General features: G+C 46.9%; 2 protein-coding genes across 2 annotated transcripts; one reads left to right on the top strand and one right to left on the bottom strand.

Annotated features, from left to right (window-relative positions):
- Positions 1–4627: 4627 nt before the first annotated feature.
- Positions 4628–6956, top strand: LOC123187218 (uncharacterized). The gene is made up of 2 exons (XM_044599021.1): positions 4628–4960; positions 6705–6956. Exon 1 carries the CDS (start codon positions 4751–4753, stop codon positions 4928–4930), a length of 180 nt encoding a protein of 59 aa, XP_044454956.1. The 5' UTR covers positions 4628–4750; the 3' UTR covers positions 4931–4960; positions 6705–6956.
- A 585-nt stretch (positions 6957–7541) lies between these two features.
- On the bottom strand, positions 7542–10946 carry LOC123187209 (wall-associated receptor kinase 3). Its single transcript, XM_044599010.1, has 4 exons — positions 10842–10946; positions 9793–10707; positions 9294–9434; positions 7542–8977 (listed from the first exon to the last, which is right to left on the bottom strand). Exons 2-4 carry the CDS (start codon positions 10688–10690, stop codon positions 7779–7781), a joined length of 2238 nt encoding a protein of 745 aa, XP_044454945.1. The 5' UTR covers positions 10691–10707; positions 10842–10946; the 3' UTR covers positions 7542–7778.
- Positions 10947–23245: the final 12299 nt, after the last annotated feature.

Raw genomic sequence — 23245 nt, 5'->3', positions numbered from 1 at the left:
GACCATGGCAGAAAATAGAAAGAGAATGAAAAGTCATTCCCTATGCCTCAGTCATAGGTTCTATAAAGTATGCTATGATGGGTACCAGACCTATTGTATACCTTGCTCTGAGTTTGGCAAGGGAATACAATTTTGATCTAGGAGTAGATCACTGGACAGCGGTCAACAATATCCTTAGTGAGGACTAAGGAAATGTTTCTCGATTATGGAGGTGATAAAAGAAGTTCGTCGTAAAGAGTTACATCGGTGCAAGCATTTACACCGATCCAGATGACTCTAAGTCTCAATCTGGATACATATTGAAAGTGGGAGCAATTAGCTAGAGTAGCTCCGTGCAGAGCATTGTAGACATAGAATATTTACAAAATACATACGGCTCTGAATGTGACAGAACCATTGACTAAACTTCTCTCACGAGCAAAACATGATCATACCTTAGTACTCTTTGGGTGTTAATCACATAGCGATGTGAACTAGATTATTAACTCTAGTAAACCCTTTGGGTGTTGATCAGATGACGATGTGAACTATGGGTGTTAATCACATACATATGTGAATGTTTGTATTAAATCACATGGTGATGTGAACTAGATTATTGACTCTAGTGCAAGTGGGGGACTGAAGGAAATATGCCCTAGAGGCAATAATAAAGATGTTATTTATATATTTCCTTATATTATGATAAATGTTTATTATTCATGCTAGAATTGTATTAACCGGAAACTTAGTACATGTGTGATTACATAGACAAATAGAGTGTCACTAGTATGTCTCTACTTGACTAGCTCGTTAATCAAAGATGGTTAAGTTTCCTAGTCATAGACATGAGTTGTCATTTGATATACGGGATCACATCATTAGAGAATGATGTGATTGACTTCACCCATTCCGTTAGCTTAGCACTTGATCGTTTAGTATGTTGCTATTGCTTTCTTCATGACTTATACATGTTCCTATAACTATGAGATTATGCAACTCCCGTTTACCGGAGGAACACTTTGTGTGCTACCAAACGTCACAATGTAACTGGGTGATTATAAAGGTGCTCTACAGGTGTCTCCGAAGGTACTTGTTGAGTTGGCGTATTTCGAGATTAGGATTTGTCAGTCCGATTGTTGGAGAGGTATCTCTGGGCCCTCTCGGTAATGCACATCACTATAAGCCTTGCAAGCAATGTGAATAATGAGTTAGTTGCGGGATGATGCATTACGAAACGAGTAAAGAGACTTGCCGGTAACGAGATTGAACTAGGTATTGAGATACCGACGATCGAATCTCGGGCAAGTAACATACCGATGACAAAGGGAACAACGTATGTTGTTATGCGGTTTGACCGATAAAGATCTTTGTAGAATATGTGGGAGCCAATATGAGCATCCAGGTTCCGCTATTGGTTATTGACCGGAGACGAGTCTCGGTCATGTCTACATAGTTCTCGAACCCGTAGGGTCCGCACGCTTAACGTTCGGTGACGATTTATATTATGAGTTATGTGTTTTGATGTACCGAAGGTAGTTCGGAGTCCCATATGAGATTGGGGACATGACGAGGAGTCTCGAAATGGTCGAGATGTAAAGATCGATATATTGGACGAGTATATTCGGACATCGGAAAGGTTCCGAATGATTCGGGTATTTATCGGAGTGCCAGAGAGTTACGGGAATTCACCGGGGAGTATATGGGCCTTATTGGGCTTTAGGGGAAAGAGAGAGGGGAGGCTGCGCGCCCCCCAAGGCCTAGTCTGGATTGGACTAGGGGGAGGGGCTGCGCCCCCTCCTTCCTTCTCTTCTCTTTTCCCTTTCCTTGACTTCTACTCCTACTACTTGGAAGGGGGGAATCCTACTCCTGGTGGGAGTAGGACTCCTCCAGGGCACGCCATAGGAGGGCCGGCCCACCCCCCTCCTCCACTCCTTTATATACGGGGGCAGGGGGGCACCTCTAGACACAAGTTGATCTGTTGATCTCTCCCAGCCGTGTGCGGTGCCCCCCTCCACCATATTCCACCTCGGTCATATCATAGCGGTGCTTAGGAGAAGCCCTGCATCGGTAGCAACATCATCACCGTCATCACGCCGCCGTGCTGACGGAACTCTCCCATGAAGCTTTGCTGGATCGGAGTTCGCGGGGCGTCATCGAGCTGAACGTGTGCTGAACTCGGAGGTGCCGTACGTCCGGTACTTGGATCGGTCGGATCGTGAAGACGTACGACTACATCAACCGCGTTGTGCTAACGCTTCCGCTTACGGTCTACGAGGGTACGTGGAAGACACTCTCCCCTCTTGTTGCTATGCATCACCATGATCATGCGTGTGTGTAGGATTTTTTTTTGAAATTACTACGTTCCCTAACACCCGCACCCGCAATCATACTCGCCGTGCCCTCCTACTGATGGGACCATCCGCTATGACCCCCGTCGCCGCGCGTTTCATGCGGTGCATGTCTCTCATCGTGATGCTATCTGTGAGACCGCCTGACATACCGCGATGATTGATGAGCTCGATGCCCTTCACCATAACAAGACTAGGGTTCTTGTGACTCGGCCGCGCGAAGTCAATGTTGTTGCGAGCAAGTGGATCTTCAAGACCAAGCACCGTCCAGATGGCTCCGTTGATAAGTACAAAGCTCGACTGGTCGCTCGTGGTTTCACCCAGCAGCTTGGCATTGATTATGGTGATACATTCAGTCCGGTTGTCAAGCCGGCTACCATTCGACTGGTTCTTGCCTTGGCTGTGTCTCGCGGTTGGAGTCTTCGGCAGATTGATGTCAGCAATGCTTTTCTTCATGGGTATCTCTCCGAGGACGTCTATATGCAGCAGCCACCTGGCTTCGAGGATGCTCGTTTTCCCTCGCATGTGTGCAAGCTTCAGCGTGCTCTCTATGGACTCAAACAGTCTCCTCGTGCATGGTATGCTCAGCTCAGTACCTGTCTTCTCGAGTTGGGTTTCGTCTCCTCCAAAGCATATACCTCTCTGTTTTTCTTCCGCTATCGTGATGTTCAGATCTATATGCTTGTCTATGTGGATGACATTGTCATTGCCGGATCTTCTCCATGTGCGGTTGATGGTCTTGTTCATGCCCTCGCGGCTAGTTTTCCTATCAAGGACCTTGGGCCGTTGGAGTATTTTCTTGGTCTGGAAGCGTCATACAATTCAGGGGGGATGACTTTGACTCAACGGAAGTATGCTTTGGATCTTTTGCATCGTGTGAGCATGGAGAATTGTAAGCCTACTTCCACACCGCTGTCTACTTCTGATCAGCTTGCACGAGTGTCTGGACAGCCCCTCAGTACCGATGATTCTTTCCGGTATCGCACTGTTGTTGGTGGGTTGCAGTATTTGACACTCACTCGTCCGGATATTTCGTTTGCAGTGAACAAGGTGTGCCAGTTTCTCTCGCAACCCACTGATGCTCATTGGGAAGTCGTTAAGCGGATTTTACGCTATGTGAAAGGAACATTGCATACAGGGCTGAAGTTTCGCAAGGCTGTCTCTACTAGCATTAGTATCTTCACTGATGCAGATTGGGAAGGATGTCTTGATGATCGTCGATCTGCTGGAGGTTTCGCTATATTTGTTGGACCGAACCCCATTTCCCGGAGTTCGAAGAAACAACCAACGGTGTCGAGATCGAGCACAGAGGCCGAGTACAAAGCCTTGGCGAATGGAGCTGCTGAAGCCATCTGGGTAGAGTCACTACTCAAAGAACTTGGAGTGTCTCAGCAGCGTGTTCCGGTTCTGTGGTGTGATAACTTAGGGGCTACATATCTGACTGCCAACCCAGTTTTCCATGCGCGTACCAAGCACATCGAGATTGATTTCCACTTTGTGCGCGAGCGTGTTGCTTCTGGAGCTCTTGAAGTCAGGATTATTTCTTCTAACAATCAGCTGGCTGATGTGTTTACTAAACCAGCCACCAGACAGATGCTAGACCGTTTTAGTACCAATCTAAACCTTGTACAGAGTAGAAGCTCAGATTGAGGGAGAGTGTTAAAATAGGTCTAGCGTGTCATGTACACGTACTGTGTACGTATGTAATTTTATTTGCTGATTGTTATATATAGAAAGACGTGGAGAGGCTTTGCCCCACGGGAAACCCTAAACTCTATTCTAAAACTCCCCCTATCCATGACCTTGTGCATATAGGAGGAGGGCAAAGGTAAATGTACACGGGCCTTGCTAGTTTGACAGCACAATAATCAGTATTCCAGTGTCTGGCCAATGAATACTACAGATTTCAAAAAACGCATTTTCTTTCTCAGGCTGGCCAAGAAAAAAAAATAGGCCAAGACCTCTTTTTAAGATACTGCAAAAACAGTATGGTATTTGTGCTATTAAATACAAATTATAAAAGCCGTGGTGTTTTTTGATGCCAAGCACATCAAAGTTTCTAAAACCGTGGTTTCTAACATTCATCTGCCGAACGCAGCCTCGGTTTTGTTTTTGAGCAGCCTCGGTGGTTCCCTAAAAACGCATCGTGTTCTTGAGAAAAAAAAAGGCTATCTGGGCCTGAAGTTCCGGGACGCATCGAAGCCCGAACACCAGCCCAGATGGCGCAGCCCACGAGAAGCCCACCCAGCCGGCCACCACGACTCACTCAACCCAACCCCAACCCCACAGCCACTCCTCTTCTTTCCCCTCACCCCCCGTCCACGCCGCAACGCAACCAGAGAGAGAGAGAGAACCAGATCTTGGCGGACACGAATCCAATCCAATCCAACCCAAGGCGGAGGTCGAGATCAAAGCCACCGGAGATGAAGTTCTTCTCGGCGTTCGACCCGTGGCCGGTGTTCTTCCGCCGGGAGTGGGGCCGCACCTGGCCCTTCCTCGCCGGCTTCGCCGTCACGGGCGCCCTCATCACCAAGATGACCGCCGGCTTCACCGAGGAGGACCTCAAGAACTCCAAATTCGTCCAGGCGCACAAGAACAAGTAGTCGCCGCCCGCCCGGCCCGTCCGCCGCCAGGTATCCCCCCGCCCCTCCCCTCCTTCGATCCGTCCTTGGGTGGGTAGATGCGTGGATCTGCCGGCCGCTTGTTCTCGTCGTAGATCTGGGGTGGGTGGGGGGAGGGGCGTTCGATTCGCCTTCGCACGTAGGTGTCTCATGCCGGAGTCTTGATCGTTGGTCGTCAGAAGGGCTGCGGCGATTTGCGGGGAGTCGGTGGAGCCGTTTCGGATCTGGAGGAGCATTAGGGAGACGCAGCACGAGGTGTCTGTGTTTGAGAAATGCTTCTGTGATTAATTGAGCGCTGCATGATCTGTGGAACGTCGGATCGCTTGAACCGATTAGGCGACGGATCTGCAGTGTGAGTTGACCCTAGTAGAGGAATGGGCAACTGAGTGAGTTCATTCATCGATCCCCGTCCGTGGGATAAGAGGGGAAGGGGGTGCATGAAGGAGACACAGCACGATGGTTTTCTGTTGAGAAATGCTTCTGTAATTAGTTGACCACTGTATGATCTGTGGAACATCGGATCACTTGAACCGATTAGACGATGGATCTGCAGTGTGGGTTGGCCCATGCAGAGGAACCGGCGTGGACGATGGATCAACCCCTGTCTGTGGGATAAGAGCGGAAAGGGAGACACAACACGATGGTTTTGTGTTGAGAAATGGTATTGTAATTTATTGAACTCTGCGTGCTCTGTGGAACGTTGGATTCTTGAATCGATTAGGCGATGGTTTTATGGTGTGGTTTGGTCCAAGTAGAGGAATGGCGAGTTAGTGCATTGATTCTAATCTCTGGCTTTACTGGTTGTGCCACTCTGACCTCCTGGATGCCGCTGTAGTTCTGTCAAATGTGTTCTTTTGTTCCTGAAATTAGTGTATTGGATTCCCAACGTGTGTTAACCTGCATTCTTATGGCACAAACCAAAATTATCAACCTAATTTGCGCATCCTCTGTTATTCTTCAGAAAATAAACATACAAGAGAATTATTATTTCAGCAAGCTAAGGGCTATTTCTGTTTTGTAAGTTGTAGTGACGCAAAAAGGATTCAATGTCCCTAGTATCTTGTAGCCTATGACAACACTGCCTGACCCACTGATGACAATAGCACAATTGTTTCGGAGTTATTTCTTACCACATTAACAATTTAGAGCACTACCTTCTACTGTTTATGTGGTCACTCTAGCTCTTTTGCTGCTATGATGTTATCTTGTCCTGTGTTCACTCTGGTCCCATTTTCTTAAATTATCATCATTTCTATTTAGTGTGGAGAAAGTTCAGTTGATAAACCAACTAGCTCTTTATATTATAACGATTATTTCTATAAGAAATCATACCAAAAGATAACAAGTAGATGATCTTCCTTGTGCCATAATACTGGAATGCATTGAGATGTATCTGACTATATGTGAAACTCTGTTTGGTCTTCTATATATGATGAGCCTTTCCGTAGGATTGAAATGTTATGAGCATATGAATATCTATATACCTTGGTTTCTGCAGGGAATTTTAGCTGTGTTAATGTTAGAGCTTTCATTTGTAACTGTTAAAATGTGCAAATCACTTTGGATTAATTTTTGCTGTGGCAATGAATACCTATGGCTGCTTCAGCTAAGTCTGATATCGTAGGCAGCATGATTTCTGCTAAAAAGAACTCAGTGTTTGCGCCCTTTGCTTCAGTAGTAGGGTTTTAGAAATATTTGTATGCCTTTTGTAATTTGCTATCAAGTTACTGAATGCTCAACATTACTCTACTCGCAGGTCACAGGGGCAGCAGCTGAGTTACCGGCATGTGTCCTTGATGCGGCGAGCCAGTCCTCACCCTCACTATTGTGATTGAACTTTATGTTTTTTGTTCAAATCCAACTGCGTGCATTTTTGCTGCTCTGGTTTGTAATGTAATAAGCGACATTTGAATCGTTGAATCCAAGAAAAAAACGGCTTCGGATCAAGTAGCTGCCATGGGTCACTCTGTCTATGCACAATGAAAGACGGTCTCTGTTTCGTTTCGCAGATCTGTTACCGTGTGTGCTTGGCTTTCTGTTTTTTGGTAGTCGATACTGCTGATTACGGCCATTGGTCGTTAAGAGCATTTACTTGCTTACCCTGGTTGAAACTTAATTACTGGATGTCAGGAAAAGCTTGATCAACTTGATGATCTCCAATCAAGTTTAATTCTGCTTAAATTTATTATCTTCAAGTAAGTTTAATTGTAGTCATGCCTCCCAGGCTCCCGTGCATGGAACCGAATTTGAATTCTGTAAATACTTTAGCCTTCTATTTATGAACCGAATTTGAATTCTGTAAATACTTTAGCCTTCTGTTTTCCAAAATACATGAAGTGTAAGGTACGTACATAGTCTATCCCAGTTACAACTCTGGCCGTTGTTTGTTTATAAACTTGCTACTTGAATGTTTAAAATTTTAAAACTTATACTCCCTCTGTTCACTTTTATAAGACGTTTTAGACAGCTTAAATTGAACTGTTTTGGGTGTTGTCTTAAATGTCTAAACGGTCTTACAAAAGTGAACGGAGGGAGTACAACATTTTGTAAATTAGAAAGAGCAATCAGAATACACTTACTACATCTAGAAAAAGGAGTACTGGAAGTTAAAAACTTTACATGACCACCAAGCGGTCAGCAGTTTCCACATGTCAGCAAAAAGTTCATCCCTTTTGTTAAAAAAATCCAATCCAACCAATTATCTGTAACCAGATCAAATACACATAGAACACGTTCAAGAATGCCAGTCAGGGGGGAAATACACATGGTAACAATGTTCAGAAAGAAACATTCAAGTGGAAGAGGTTTATGAACTTCCTAATTGCCTTCGTCACCTAGCATAATATGAACTTCCTGGATTTATGTGTTGGTTCTCGTTTTCTCCCATAGAATAGTCAGATTCTATTTCCTGAACACCGGTGGAATCTCCACCTAGAAGGCTCTCTCCATCCGTCTCCACGCCCACTCGCACCCAGGGATACATTGGAAGCTTTCTCAATCTACCGAGCTCATTAGCAACCTCTTTCATTGAGGGCCTGCTGTCACCGCACATATCTAGGCATTTCTTTGCTAGGTCTGCAAGTCCTTTCAGCAGCTCCATGCTCTCTTGTTCTTTCACGTGTTTGACCAACACTGCATCAAGATTGTTCTCCTTCATGGCAGATAGGAAAGTCGATGATAAGATCTTTTGTGTGTCAGGCCCTTCAAGCTTTAGTGGCAATTGGCCTGTGAGGATCTCCAAAAGGATAACTCCAAAGCTATACACATCGCTTTTAGCTGTCAACTGACACGTTTGCAGGTATTCGGGATCAAGGTATCCACACGTACCTTGAAGTATTGTGAGAAATTGCTCTTCGTCAGATGGGGCTAGTACCGAGGCTCCAAAGTCCGATACCTTGGCCATGTGGTTGTCATCAAGAAGAATGTTGGAAGTTTTTACATCACCATGAATAATAGGGGGAGATGCATAGGAGTGTAGGAAGCCGAGTCCTTCCGCTGCTTCATGAGAAATCCTTAAGAGATTGCTGAAGGAGATATGTGATGATCGGTCCTTTCCATGAATATACTCGAAAAGTGTACCATTTAGAACAAACTCATATACTAGAATTGGAACTTCCACCTCAAGGCAACAACCTAAGAGTTTCACAATGTTCTTGTGATTTATTTGGGATAAAATGAGCAACTCTTGGCCAAATTCCTTCTTTTGCCTTTCATCAACTAGTGCACATCTTTTAATTGCAACGGTCATGTTGTTCTTCAGTATCCCTTTATAGACCGTTCCATGACCTCCTTTTCCAAGTATTCTGGTACTGTCAAAGTTGTTGGTAGCATGTATGAGCTCAACTTCTGAAAATATAGTGAAAGCAAGACCTTTCTCAGATCTCATCCTATCAAACAAAAGCAGCCCTCCATGTTGGCGGAAATACTCCCTCTTAATCTTTTCCAATTTTCTCTTCTGGATTATCATTTGTCCCCAAAATACAGTGATCATGGCGATAATGGTTGCCCCAAATAATCCTAGTGTAACTCCTGCATGTATAATGATATGTGATGAGACAACTATTTGAGTGAGAGAGACAGAGTTAGTTGGTGTTCTTTCGCTAACAAAAGATGTATTATTAGTTCCAAATTTTACGGTTAGTGAATGAGACACAAATAATTAAGGTCTTAGTCTATTTCTCATGTCCAAGTCCACACACTGATCCTCATATGACGTCTTAATTAAGAATATCAAATAACTAGCACCATAAAATTAGACAAAAGGAAAACTCAATGGACTTAAAGGTCAAGGGATAGGAAAAAAGTAATGTTTTTAGCTAGATGATCTCATTTCTTTTTGTGTTACCTAGTATTAAGCCGATATCAGGGCTGCATGTATTGTCTTCCATTTTTCTTCCTACTCGACAAGAACATCGGTACCCTCCAATTGTATTGTGGCAAGTGCCTCCCGAAGGACATGGGTTGTTGTTACTACATTCGTCGACATCTGCAGTAAGATGGGCAAAACTAAATATTAGAATTTTGACATAGTAGTAGCATCTTTAGATATATTCAGAGTGCAATTTTATTGACATTTGTGTGTACACACATTCAATACGAAGATAGTCCACCGGTTTCTTCTTTATAATGTGTATTATTATTATTTCAAAAGTCAAACTTTTGTATCTTTGACCAAGTTCATAGAAAACTAGCGATAACTAAATACTAAACAAATAAAATATGAAAATATAATTTATGATAGATCTAGGATACAGATTTTGTGTTGTAAACTTGTCAAAGATAGAGAAAGTTTGACATCCATCTTAGTATTAGAAAAGGATGGAGTAATTAGTAGATTACCGTACCTTGGCATCCACCGGGGAGATAAGGATTGCCTTTGTACCCCTGCGAGCAGTTGCACATATAGCCGTAATCATTGACTGAATCCACGCACACGCTGTTGCTGCTGAGGCATGCGTACGTCGTATTCCGTCGTGCGTCGTCACACGACTTTGCGTCCCTCACAGCCCAATCAACCACCATGGGCACCCGCCCACGGTACGTGTCGTTGAACGTGGTGTTGCCGACGTACGAGGTGCTGAAGTTGAACGCCGCGGCCTCCATGAGCACCGCGTAGCTGCACCGGTTGAACTCCCAGATCCGGCTCGTGTTGACGGAGGGGGAGAAGTTGGTGTCGTAGTAGTACATGCGCTTTGGTATCATGGTCTGGGAGCAGCCCATGCCGGCGCAGGACCCGTCCACCAGGTCCGACAGGTTGCGGCACGTGGCGACGCCCATCCCCTGGTAGCCCGTACCGGCAAAGTCCGACATGATGCCCAGGGCGTTGCACCCGATGACTGTGAACCTGTTCTCGACATCGGAGAGCCGGTAGACGGAGGAAGCCCCTCCGTTCTGGCTCTCGTGATAGCCGAGATGCTCCATGCTTCTGGTGGAGTTGTTGTAGCAGAAAGCCTCGATGTAGTTGAGCACCCTGGCGGTGCTGTGGGTGAGGGAGATGTCCAGCACCTCAAAGATGGCCTTGAACGGCTTGGGCTTGAGGGCGCCATCTCTAACCTCGCAGCTGAGGTCGAAGACTTGTGCGAGCGAGCAGTTGGGGATATTGGGATCGATGCCAAATGGGTACGGTATCTCGACATCGCCGCACCGCCTTCGGCAGTTTGAGCTAGGGACCACGGCCCCAGAGGCATGCTGTGTCCCAAGCAGTATGAGGCCAAGAAGGCCGAGCTGCAACAAGGCGTGCATATTCTTCGGCTGAAGATCTACAACAAAGTAAACGACGTTGTCAACTATTATTTTTCGATAAAGGGCGGTTCGTTTCAAAGACAAGATTACACACAAGCGTGGAGAAGATGATATATCTAGTCTAGAAAACATATTACAGCATAGAACTCACCAGATATATATTGGGGAAGCCGCACGTATCTTGGAGGAGCTGCTCTCTCGAGAAATAATTTGTGCTTGCTCCGGAAGTCCCTCCGTGCTTGTGTTGTGAAGAAGAGCCAACGGTAGCAGGTAGGCGCACATGACGACGACGTAGAGCTCTCTTATCTTAAACCCGGCAGGTCGACTAGTCAAAAAGTCAACACGCACGCAGCTAGTTGCATGGCCAAACGGCGGACTTCTCTTTTTGCAAAAGAATAAGCCGAGTGGAGCGGTCTCACGGTCAGCGTCCAAAAAACGGTTTCCCACTGACGTCCCTGCCTCTATTGGCCGTCCAAAAACTTTGAGGTTCGTGCACTTATTTAGCTCCTGTTGATGTTACATTCTGAATTTGGGCATGGCGGGGGTCTCTTTTTGCATGACGGCGCGTGATAAGCCGAGGCAGGTCACATTCCGCCAGCGTGGCCATGGTAAGAGCAACTCTAGCAGACCCTGCAAAACGCCCGGCTTGCAAAAATTTCGGCGAGTATGCGGGCTCAGCTCAATTTTTCGGTTAGAACAGAGCCCGTAATTTTTTTTGCCGCAGCCCGCAAACCGCACGTCCCGAGCACTATAACTGCGGTTCCGCGACATTTTGCGGGTCCAAACCCTATCCCCCGCCGCCGCGAGCCACCCGATTCCCCTTTCCCCTCTCCATATTTCTCGCCGCCGGCAACCACCCGCCCCGCCTCCAGCCGCCATGTGGGGCCGAATGTGGAGCTCCAGACGCGGCTCCGGCAGCAGATCCGGCCATGAGAGGGACCCGGAGCGCGAGCGTCGCGTCCGGGCGGACGACGCGAGGAAGCGCGGCGCCCGGAGGTGGACCAACCACGGGATGTCGCCGCCGGCGAGCTTCAACCGCTGTGAGACGGAGGAGTACGACCGCCGGCGCGTGTCCTTCTCCTCCGCGAGATCTTCCTACGCCGGATCCTCCTCGTCCTCTGGCGCGGGCTTTCTTCCCGTGAAGAGGGAGTGGTCGGAGGACGAGGAGGAGCCGGCACCGTTCGCCTTTGTCCCGGTGAAGGAGGAGCCCGAAGAGCCCGCTCCGCTCGGCCGCTGCGGAGTCGTCGGGCCTGAGGACTACGTTACGGACTTCGACACCGTTGCTGCCGCCCTCGCCGAGCGGAGCGTGCGCGAGGAGACGGAGCGTCGGCGCCACGCCGAGGAGCTCGAAGCCCTCGAGTGGCGGTGCTGGAATTTAGTCTATTATGGGACAGCCCAATAACTATTTCAGAAATTCCTAAATAAATCCTAAAGGCCCACTTAGCCCATTTGTGCAAGGCAAGGGATACTACTAAAGTTTAGTCCCACATTTCTAGTTTAGTGGGAGTTGGACCTCCTTATAAGGGAGGATCTTTCTGTTGGGGAACGTAGCAAAAATTCAAAAATTTTCCTACGAAACACCAAGATCTATCTATGGAGAGACCAGCAACGAGTAGGAGGGAGAGTGCATCTACACACCCTTGTAGATCGCTAAGCGGAAGCGTTCAAGTGAACGGGGTTGATGGAGTCGTACTCGTCGTGATTCAGATCACCGATGATCAAGTGCCGAACGGACGGCACCTCCGCGTTCAACACACGTACAGCCCGGTGACGTCTCCCACGCCTTGATCCAGCAAGGAGAGAGGGAGAGGTTGAGGAAGACTCCATCCAACAGCAGCACAACGGCGTGGTGGTGGTGGAGGAGCGTGGCAATCCCGCAGGGCTTCACCGAGCACCTACGGGAGAGGAGATGTGTCACGGGAGGGAGAGGGAGGCAACCAAAGGCCTTAGGTATGATTGCTCCTCCTTTTCCCCACTATATATAGGGCCAAGGGAGAGGGGGGAGGCGCAGCCTTGCCCCCTCCTCCAAGGAAGGGGTGCGGCTAAGGATGGGGAGGAGTCCATCCTCCCCAAGGCACCTCGGAGGTGCCTTCCCCCTTTAGGACTCTTCCCTTTTTCCTTTATCTTGGCGCATGGGCCTCTAGGGGCTGGTGCCCTTGGCCCATGTAGGCCAAGGCGCACCCCCTACAGCCCATGTGGCCCCCCGGGGCAGGTGGCCTCACCCGGTGGGCCCCCGGGACCCTTCCGGTGGTCCCGGTACAATACCGATGACCCCGAAACTTGTCCCGATGGCCGAAACAGGACTTCCTATATATAAATCTTTACCTCCGGACCATTCCGGAACTCCTCGTGACGTCCGGGATCTCATCCGGGACTCCGAACAACATTCGGTAACCACATACAAGCTTCCTTTATAACCCTAGCGTCATTGAACCTTAAGTGTGTAGACCCTACGGGTTCGGGAGACATGTAGACATGACCGAGACGTTCTCTGGTCAATAACCAACAGCGGGATCTGGATACCCATGTTGGCTCCCACATGTTCCACGATGATCTCATCGGATGAACCACGATGTCAAGGACTTAATCAATCCCGTATTCAATTCCCTTTGTCTAGCGGTATTTTACTTGCCCGAGATTCGATCGTCGGTATCCAATACCTTGTTCAATCTCGTTTCCGGCAAGTCACTTTACTCGTTCCGTAACACATCATCCCGTGATCAACTCCTTGGTCACATTGCGCATATGATGATGTCCTACCGAGTGGGCCCAGAGATACCTCTCCGTTTACACGGAGTGACAAATCCCAGTCTCGATTCGTGCCAACCCAACAGACACTTTCGGAGATACCTGTAATGCACCTTTATAGCCACCCAGTTACGTTGTGACGTTTGGTACACCCAAAGCATTCCTACGGTATCCGGGAGTTGCACAATCTCATGGTCTAAGGAAAAGATACTTGACATTGGCAAAGCTCTAGCAAATGAACTACACGATCTTTTGTGCTAGTCTTAGGATTGGGTCTTGTCCATCACATCATTCTCCTAATGATGTGATCCCGTTATCAACGACATCCAATGTCCATAGCCAGGAAACCATGACTATCTGTTGATCACAACGAGCTAGTCAACTAGAGGCTCACTAGGGACATATTGTGGTCTATGTATTCACACGTGTATTACGATTTCCGGATAAAACAGTTATAGCATGAATAAAAGACAATTATCATGAACAAGGAAATATAATAATAACTTATTTATTATTGCCTCTAGGGCATATTTCCAACAGTCTCCCACTTGCACTAGAGTCAATAATCTAGTTCACATCGCCATGTGATTAACACTCACAGGTCACATCGCCATGTGATTAACACTCACAGGTCACATCGCCATGTGACTAATACCCAAGAGTTTACTAGAGTCAGTAGTCACATCACTATGTGATTAACACTCAATGAGTTTTATGTTTGATCATGTTGCTTGTGAGAGAGGTTTTAGTCAACGGGTCTGAACCTTTCAGATCCGTGTGTGCTTTACAAATCTCTATGTCATCTCCTAGATGCAGCTACCACGCTCTATTTGGAGCTATTCCAAATAACTGTTCTACTTGGAGCTATTCTAAATTGTTGCTCCATCATACGTATCCGGTATCTCTTCTTAGAGCTATCCGGTATCTCTTCTTAGAGCTATCCGGATAGGTGTTAAGCTTGCATCGACGTAACCCTTTACGACGAACTCTTTTACCACCTCCATAATCGAGAAAATTCCTTAGTCCACTAGTTACTAAGGATAACTTTGACCGCTGTCCTGTGAGCCATTCTTGGATCACTCTTGTACCCCTTGACTGACTCATGGCAAGGCACACTTCAGGTGCGGTACACATCATAGCATACTGAGGAGCCTACGTCTTAAGCATAGGGGACGACCTTCGTCCTTTCTCTCTATTCTGCCGTGGTCGAGCTTTAAGTCTTAACTTCGTACCTTACAATTCAGGCAAGAACTCCTTCTTTGACTGGTCCATCTTGAACACCTTCAAGATCATGTCAAGGTATGTGCTCATTTGAAAGTACCATTAAGCGTTTTGATCTATCCTTATAGATCTTGTTGCTCAATGTTCAAGTAACTTAATCCAGGCTTTCCATTGAAAAACACTTTCAAAACAACCCTATATGCTTTCCAGAAATTCTACGTCATTTCTGATCAACATATACTCATCAGAAATTCTATAGTGCTCCCACTCACTTCTTTGGAAATACAAGTTTCTCATAAACTTTGTACAAACCCAAAATCTTTGATTATCATCAAAGCATACATTCCAACTCCGAGATGCTTACTCCAGTCCTTAGAAGGATCACTGGAGCTAGCATACCTTTTAGCATCCTTAGGATCGACAAAACTTTTCTGATTGTATTGCATACAACCTTTCCTTACGAAAACTAGTAAGGAAACTTGTCTTGACATCCATCTGCCAGATTTCATAAATGCAGCTAATGCTAACATGATTCCGACGGACTTTAAGCATCGCTACGAGTGAGAAAATCTCATCGTAGTCAACTCCTTGAACTTGTCGGAAAACACTTCGCCACAAGTCGAGCTTCATAGATGGTGACATTACCATCCACGTCTGTCTTCTTCTTAAAAGATCCATTTATCTCAATGGATTGCCGATCATCGGGCAAGTCCATCGAAGTCCATGCTTTGTTCTGATATATGGATACTATCTCGGATTTCATGGCTTCTAACCATTTGTCGGAATTCGGGCCCACCATCGCTTCTCCATAGCTCATAGGTTCATTGTTGTCCAGCAACATGACTTCCAAGACAGGATTACGTACCACTCTGAAGTAGTACGCATCCTTGTCATCCCACGAGGTTTGGTAGTGACTTGATCCGAAGTTTCATGATCAATATCATAAGCTTCCACTTCAATTGGTGTAGGTGCCACAGGAACAACTTCCTGTGCCCTGCCACACACTAGTTGAAGAGACGGTTCAATAACCTCATCAAGTCTCCACCATCCTCCCACTCAACTCTTTCGAGAGAAACCTTTCCTCGAGAAAGGACCCGATTCTAGAAACAATTCATATTGCTTTCGGATCTGAATTAGGAGGTATACCCAACTGTTTTGGGTGTCCTATGAAGATGCATTTTGTCCGCTTTGGGTTCGAGCTTAATCAACCTGAAACTTTTTCACATAAGCTTCGCAGCCCCAAACCTTTAAGAAACGACAACTTAGGTTTCTCTAAACCATAGTTCATACGGTGTCATCTCAACGGAATTACGTGGTGCCCTATTTAAAGTGAATGTGGTTGTCTCTAATGCTTAACCCATGAACGATAGTGGTAATTCGATAAGAGACATCATGGTACGCACCATATCCAATAGGGTGCAACTATGATGTTCGGACACACCATCACACTATGGTGTTCCAGGCGGTATTAATTGCGAAACAATTTCCACAATGTCTTAATTGTGTGCCAAAACTCGTAACTCGGATATTCATCTCTATGATCATATCATAGACATTTTATCCTCTTGTCACAATGATCTTCTACTTCACTCTGAAATTACTCGAACCATTCAATAATTCAGACTTGTGTTTCATCAAGTAAATCTACTCGAATCATCTGTGAAGTAAGAACATAACGATATTCACTGCATGCCTCAGCACTCATTGGACTGCACACATCAAAATGTGTTACTTCCAATAAGTTGCTATCTTGTTCCATCTTACTGAAAATGAGGCTTTTCAGTCATCTTGCCCATGTGGTATGATTTGCATATCTCAATTGATTCAAAATCAAGTGAGTCCGAACGATCCATTTGCATGGAGTTTCTTCATGCATATACACCAATAGACATGGTTCGCATGTCTCAATCTTTTCAAAAACGAGTGAGTCCAAAGATCCATCAACATGGAGCTTCTTCATGCGTTTTATACCATTATGACTTACATGGCAGTGCCACAAGTAAGTGGTACTATCATTACTATCTTATATCTTTTGGCATGAAAATGTGTATCCCTACGATCAAAATTCAATAAACCATTCCTTTAGGTGCAAGAGCACTTATTCAGGTTTAATACTAATCTTGATGGTAGAGGGAGCGTGCGATGTTAGATCACATCAAACTTGGAAACACTTCCAACACATATCATCAGCTCACCTTTAGCTAGTCTCCGTTTTATTCCGTAGCTTTTATTTTGAGTTACTAACACTTAGCAACCGAACCGGTATCTAATACCCTGGTGCTACTAGGAGTACTAGTAAAGTACACATTAACATAATGTATATCCAATATACTTCTATCGACCTTGCCAGCCTTCTCATCTACCAAGTATCTAGGGTAATTCTGCTCCAGTGGTTGTTCCCTTTATTACAGAAGCACTTAGTCTCGGGTTTGGGTTCAACCTTGGGTTTCTTCACTTGAGCAGCAGCTGAATTGCCGTTTGATGAAGTATCCCTTTGTTCCCTTGCCCTTCTTGAAACTAGTGGTTTCATCAACCATCAACAATTGATGCTCCTTCTTGATTTCTACTTTCGCGGTGTCAAACATCGTGAATACCTCAAGGATCATCTTATTTAGCCCTGATATGTTATAGTTCATCACGAAGCTCTAGCAGCTCGGTGGCAATGACTTTGGGGAAACATCACTATCTCATCTAGAGGATCAACTCCCACTCGATTCAAGTGATTGTTGTGCTCAGACAATCTGAGCACAAGCTCAACGATTGAGCTTTTCTCCCTTAGTTTGCAGGCTAAGAAAATCGTCGGAGGTCTTATACCTCTTGACGTGGGCACGAGCCTGAAATCCCAATTTCAGCCCTCGAAACATCTCATATGTTCCGCGACGTTTCGAAAACGTCTTTGGTGCCTCTACTTAAACCATTTAACTGAACTATCACGTAGTTATCAAAACGTGTATGTTCGATGTTCGAAACATCCACAAACGACGTTTGGGGTTCAGCACACTGAGCAGTGCATTAAGGACATAAGCGTTCTAGTGTCCACATAATCGCTACTGTCAACTTTCAACTATATTTTCTCTAGGAACATAACTAAAACAGTAGAACTATAGCGTGAACTACGACATAATTTGCAAAAGGTCTTTGACTATGTTCAGGATAATTAAGTTCATCTTATGAACTCCCACTTAGATAGACATCCCTCTGGTCATCTAAGTGATCACATGATCCGAGTCAACTAGGCCGTGTCCGATCATCACGTGAGACGGACTAGTTTACGTCGGTGAACATCTTCATGTTGATCGTATCTACTATACGACTCATGCTCGACCTTTCGGTCTCCGTGTTCCGAGGCCATGTCTGTACATGCTAGGCTCGTCAAGTTAACCCTAAGTGTTTTCGCTGTGTAAAACTGTCTTACACCCGTTGTATGTGAACGTAAGAATCCATCACACCCGATCATCACGTGGTGCTTAGAAGCGACGAACTGTAGCAACGGTGCACAGTTAGGGGAGAACACTTCTTGAAATTTTGTAAGGGATCATCTTATTTACTACCGTCGTCCTAAGTAAACAAGATGCATAAAACATGATAAACATCACATGCAATCAAATAGTGACATGATATGGCCAATATCATTTTGCTCCTTTTGATCTTCATCTTCGGGGCTCCATGATCATCATCATCACCGGCATGACACCATGATCTCCATCATCATGATCTCCATCATCGTGTCTTCATGAAGTTGTCACGCCAACGACTACTTCTACTTCTATGACTAACGCGTTTAGCAATAAAGTAAAGTAGTTTACATGGTGTTCTTCAATGACACGCAGGTCATACAAAAAATAAAGACAACTCCTATGGCTCCTGCCGGTTGTCATACTCATCGACATGCAAGTCGTGAATCCTATTACAAGAACATGATCAATCTCATACATCACATATCATTCATCACATTCTTCTGGCCATATCACATCACATAGCATACCCTGCAAAAACAAGTTAGACGTCCTCTAATTGTTGTTGCATGTTTTACGTGGCTGCTATGGGTTTCTAGCAAGAACGTTTCTTACCTACGCAAGACCACAACGTGATATGCCAATTACTATTTACCCTTCATAAGGACCCTTTTCATCGAATCCGTTCCGACTAAAGTGGGAGAGACTGGCACCCGCTAGCCACCTTATGCACCAAGTGCATGTCGATCGGTGGAACCTGTCTCACGTAAGAGTACGTGTAAGGTCGGTCCAGGCCGCTTCATCCCACAATACCGTCGAAACAAGATTGGACTAGTAACGGTAAGCATATTGAACAACATCAACGCCCACAACTACTTTGTGTTCTACTCGTGCAAAGAATCTACGCAATAGACCTAGCTCATGATGCCACTGTTGAGGAACGTAGCAAAAATTCAAAAATTTTCCTACGAAACACCAAGATCTATCTATGGAGAGACCAGCAACGAGTAGGAGGGAGAGTGCATCTACATACCCTTGTAGATCGCTAAGCGGAAGCGTTCAAGTGAACGGGGTTGATGGAGTCGTACTCGTCGTGATTCAGATCACCGATGATCAAGTGCCGAACGGACGGCACCTCCGCATTCAACACACGTACAGCCCGGTGACGTCTCCCACGCCTTGATCCAGCAAGGAGAGAGGGAGAGGTTGAGGAAGACTCCATCCAACAGCAGCACAACGGCGTGGTGGTGGTGGAGGAGCGTGGCAATCCCGCAGGGCTTCACCGAGCACCTACGGGAGAGGAGATGTGTCACGGGAGGGAGAGGGAGGCAACCAAAGGCCTTAGGTATGATTGCTCCTCCTTTTCCCCACTATATATAGGGCCAAGGGAGAGGGGGGAGGCGCAGCCTTGCCCCCTCCTCCAAGGAAGGGGTGCGGCTAAGGATGGGGAGGAGTCCATCCTCCCCAAGGCACCTCGGAGGTGCCTTCCCCCTTTAGGACTCTTCCCTTTTTCCTTTATCTTGGCGCATGGGCCTCTAGGGGCTGGTGCCCTTGGCCCATGTAGGCCAAGGCGCACCCCCTACAGCCCATGTGGCCCCCCGGGGCAGGTGGCCCCACCCGGTGGGCCCCCGGGACCCTTCCGGTGGTCCCGGTACAATACCGATGACCCCGAAACTTGTCCCGATGGCCGAAACAGGACTTCCTATATATAAATCTTTACCTCCGGACCATTCCGGAACTCCTCGTGACGTCCGGGATCTCATCCGGGACTCCGAACAACATTCGGTAACCACATACAAGCTTCCTTTATAACCCTAGCGTCATTGAACCTTAAGTGTGTAGACCCTACGGGTTCGGGAGACATGTAGACATGACCGAGACGTTCTCTGGTCAATAACCAACAGCGGGATCTGGATACCCATGTTGGCTCCCACATGTTCCACGATGATCTCATCGAATGAACCACGATGTCAAGGACTTAATCAATCCCGTATTCAATTCCCTTTGTCTAGCGGTATTTTACTTGCCCGAGATTCGATCGTCGGTATCCAATACCTTGTTCAATCTCGTTTCCGGCAAGTCACTTTACTCGTTCCGTAACACATCATCCCGTGATCAACTCCTTGGTCACATTGCGCATATGATGATGTCCTACCGAGTGGGCCCAGAGATACCTCTCCGTTTACACGGAGTGACAAATCCCAGTCTCGATTCGTGCCAACCCAACAGACACTTTCGGAGATACCTGTAATGCACCTTTATAGCCACCCAGTTACGTTGTGACGTTTGGTACACCCAAAGCATTCCTACGGTATCCGGGAGTTGCACAATCTCATGGTCTAAGGAAAAGATACTTGACATTGGCAAAGCTCTAGCAAATGAACTACACGATCTTTTGTGCTAGTCTTAGGATTGGGTCTTGTCCATCACATCATTCTCCTAATGATGTGATCCCGTTATCAACGACATCCAATGTCCATAGCCAGGAAACCATGACTATCTGTTGATCACAACGAGCTAGTCAACTAGAGGCTCACTAGGGACATATTGTGGTCTATGTATTCACACGTGTATTACGATTTCCGGATAAAACAGTTATAGCATGAATAAAAGACAATTATCATGAACAAGGAAATATAATAATAACTTATTTATTATTGCCTCTAGGGCATATTTCCAACACTTTCCCCACTTGTATGAGCATGAGAACAAGAGGGACATCCATGCGCGCTCCTCCTCCGCCACCCACCTCGTCACGACGCGCCGCGCCGCGCCGCGGGTTGCGGGAATGAGCCGAGCCGATGTCTAATTTTTGCCACGCACTACGGGTATACGAAAGGTCACTTGGGAGTTGAAAAGTTTTGCGGTAGTGGATAATGAATACGAACGGCGCACCTCTTCGCGTGCTGCCTGTTCACTTCGTCCTCCTCCGTTGCTTCACCTCCCGGCGCAGCCTGTTCACATCAGAAGGTCTTCTTCCTCTCGCCACACAGTTCCTGAGCACTGCGCTGCTGCTACAATCTTCCCCATCCCGGCTTGCGGCGTGCACCGCAGGTCGGGACAGTAGGCCTCCGAAACCGCACCTTTTGAGTCCTGTACGGGAGAAGGGTGATAAGGTTTTTGGGGAGCGCTTCGCGCGACTACTGACTTCTTCGTCACTGACGCCCCGGACTCCGACGACTACTTCCCCGACGACGACTTCTTCCCCGACGTCCACGACCTTCTCGACGACATGGCTGGAGAGGACACCGACCCCAAGTCCAGTGCTTCTGCTGCTGCTGCCCCGTACGTGTTTGTCCCCTTTCTATTAGAGGTTCTGCTGCAGTTCCTTGTTCTAGTATTTGCCCTAGATATGTTAGACTCTATTTCATATATGCAACTTGCTATACTGTCTGCTCAACATATGTTTAGTTACGGTTCATATATGAAGATATTGTTTACCTACTCTTTGTCAAATCGCATGGCTTGTTTTATCACTGCTTTACTAGTCATGCTTTATCTACTATTTCTGTTAATAAAATCACTCGGTAAATTGCTCATGTTTCCAACAGGCGTTAGGCGGTTGCCGCCAACGTCGCCGCCAACGAGAAGGCTGAGGAGTTGCGCCGCATCCGCGCGGAGCAGGCGGCGAAGTACATCGACCCGTGCAGCTCCGACGAGGAGGATTGAGCGTCGCTCGGCCTCCAGGGCGTCGTCCATTTTGCCGCGACCTCGCCGTCGTCAGATCCGACCCCCTCTACTACTAGTTAACGTAGCATGTAGTATGATCTATGCTTAATTTGTTGATCATGTAGTATGTATGAACTATGTAGTATGTGATGTGATGAACTATGTTTGTGCAATTTCTCCTGTGAAAGTGTTTTCTCAAATTATGCAGGTTTAGATACGGTATCTGATCGGCCGCGCATGTTTTCGATCCGTAAACGCGATCTTCATGAGACCACAAACGCGTTTTGTGGATCGAATTTTTGCGGGGTCTGTTAGAGTTGCTCTAAACCTCGTGAGATGGTAGTACACTACTTAGTTACAAATTTCTGTTTTGGTTTCATTATTGTTGACTCACGTTAGGTAGCTAGGCACTCAAAGGACGTTCAAACGATTCCCGCTTGCCGCACGTGTGGGAGCATGCATTCACAACCAATGGGAGCGCTTGCCTTTTGACTATAAGCTAGTAATAGAAAATTAGCATGTATTCATGCGCGCGTTCTTCTGAAATCAGCAACACGTAGGAGGCGGGCCAACTGGATAAGCCCGGCCCAAGGGAGAAGTCAGACGACCCCATCGCTTTCTTTGCTTTGCTATTTTGGTTTGCTACATACTATGACGATCGAGCTACTATGACTATCGAGCTGGTGGGTGGAGACTGAAGCAGTCGATACTTCCAAGCATCCCAGAAAATCCTTTTGTTGTATTCTGTGCTAGGATTCGAGCAGTGTCTTCAGCATTGGGTGATCACAAGTATTGCGGTCCAAACACTGCCGCCACTGTCCTGCAGAACATGTAGAAACACTCAATGGTCGTGGACTTGGCCATGCGCCCATAGTCATCAAGTGAATCACCGGGAGCTTCGTATGCAAGCATCCTTATAGCTGCCGTGCACTTCTGGATTGAGGTGAATCCAAGTGTGCTGGAGCATTCCTTCCTGCACTTGAAGTAGCTGTCGAACTCCCGCATGAAATTCACAATCCCGAGAAAAAGCTTTCGGCTCATCCTATAACGGCGCCGAAAAACTTTGTCGCCGTGCAATGGAGTGTCGGCGAAGTAGTCGGAGTAGAGCATGCAATAGCCTTCTAGACGATGCCGATTCTTTGCTTTCAGCCGCCCCGATGCCGAGCCACCTCGCCGCGGCTTTTCATTGCTCGCGAGCAGGCCGGCGAGGGCGTCGAGGACCATGAGATGCTCTTCCTCCTCCTACACGTCGGCGTCGGCTTCCTCCTCCAGCGACGCCGCGAGCGTCTCCTCGTCGTCCGAGTCCAGGACCGAGCAGGCAAACCGCCGAACACCTGGCGGGCGTGGTGGGCACACAGCCGCCGGTATACCGCCCTGAATGGTCGGAGCGCCAGAAAACTCACCCGAAAGGTGGATGAGAGGTTGCCGCGGCGAAACCTTCTCTCTTTCCGATGGGGAATGG

Source organism: Triticum aestivum, chromosome 1A (assembly GCF_018294505.1).
Source record: "Triticum aestivum cultivar Chinese Spring chromosome 1A, IWGSC CS RefSeq v2.1, whole genome shotgun sequence".
NCBI classification, from domain to species: domain Eukaryota; kingdom Viridiplantae; phylum Streptophyta; class Magnoliopsida; order Poales; family Poaceae; genus Triticum; species Triticum aestivum.
Note: the sequence above shows the minus strand (reverse complement) of the source record. Positions and strands in the feature narration are given on the sequence as shown.

Excerpts from the sequence above, each read along its gene's own strand:
- LOC123187218 (XM_044599021.1), top strand. The coding sequence starts at position 4,751 with ATGAAGTTCTTCTCGGCGTTCGACCCGTGGCCGGTGTTCTTCCGCCGG.
- LOC123187209 (XM_044599010.1), bottom strand. The coding sequence starts at position 10,690 with ATGCACGCCTTGTTGCAGCTCGGCCTTCTTGGCCTCATACTGCTTGGG. Across the intron at positions 9,435-9,792 it reads TCTCCCCGGTGGATGCCAAG|ATGTCGACGAATGTAGTAAC; the intron begins GTACGGTAATCT and ends ATCTTACTGCAG. Across the intron at positions 8,978-9,293 it reads TGATATCGGCTTAATACTAG|GAGTTACACTAGGATTATTT; the intron begins GTAACACAAAAA and ends TTATACATGCAG.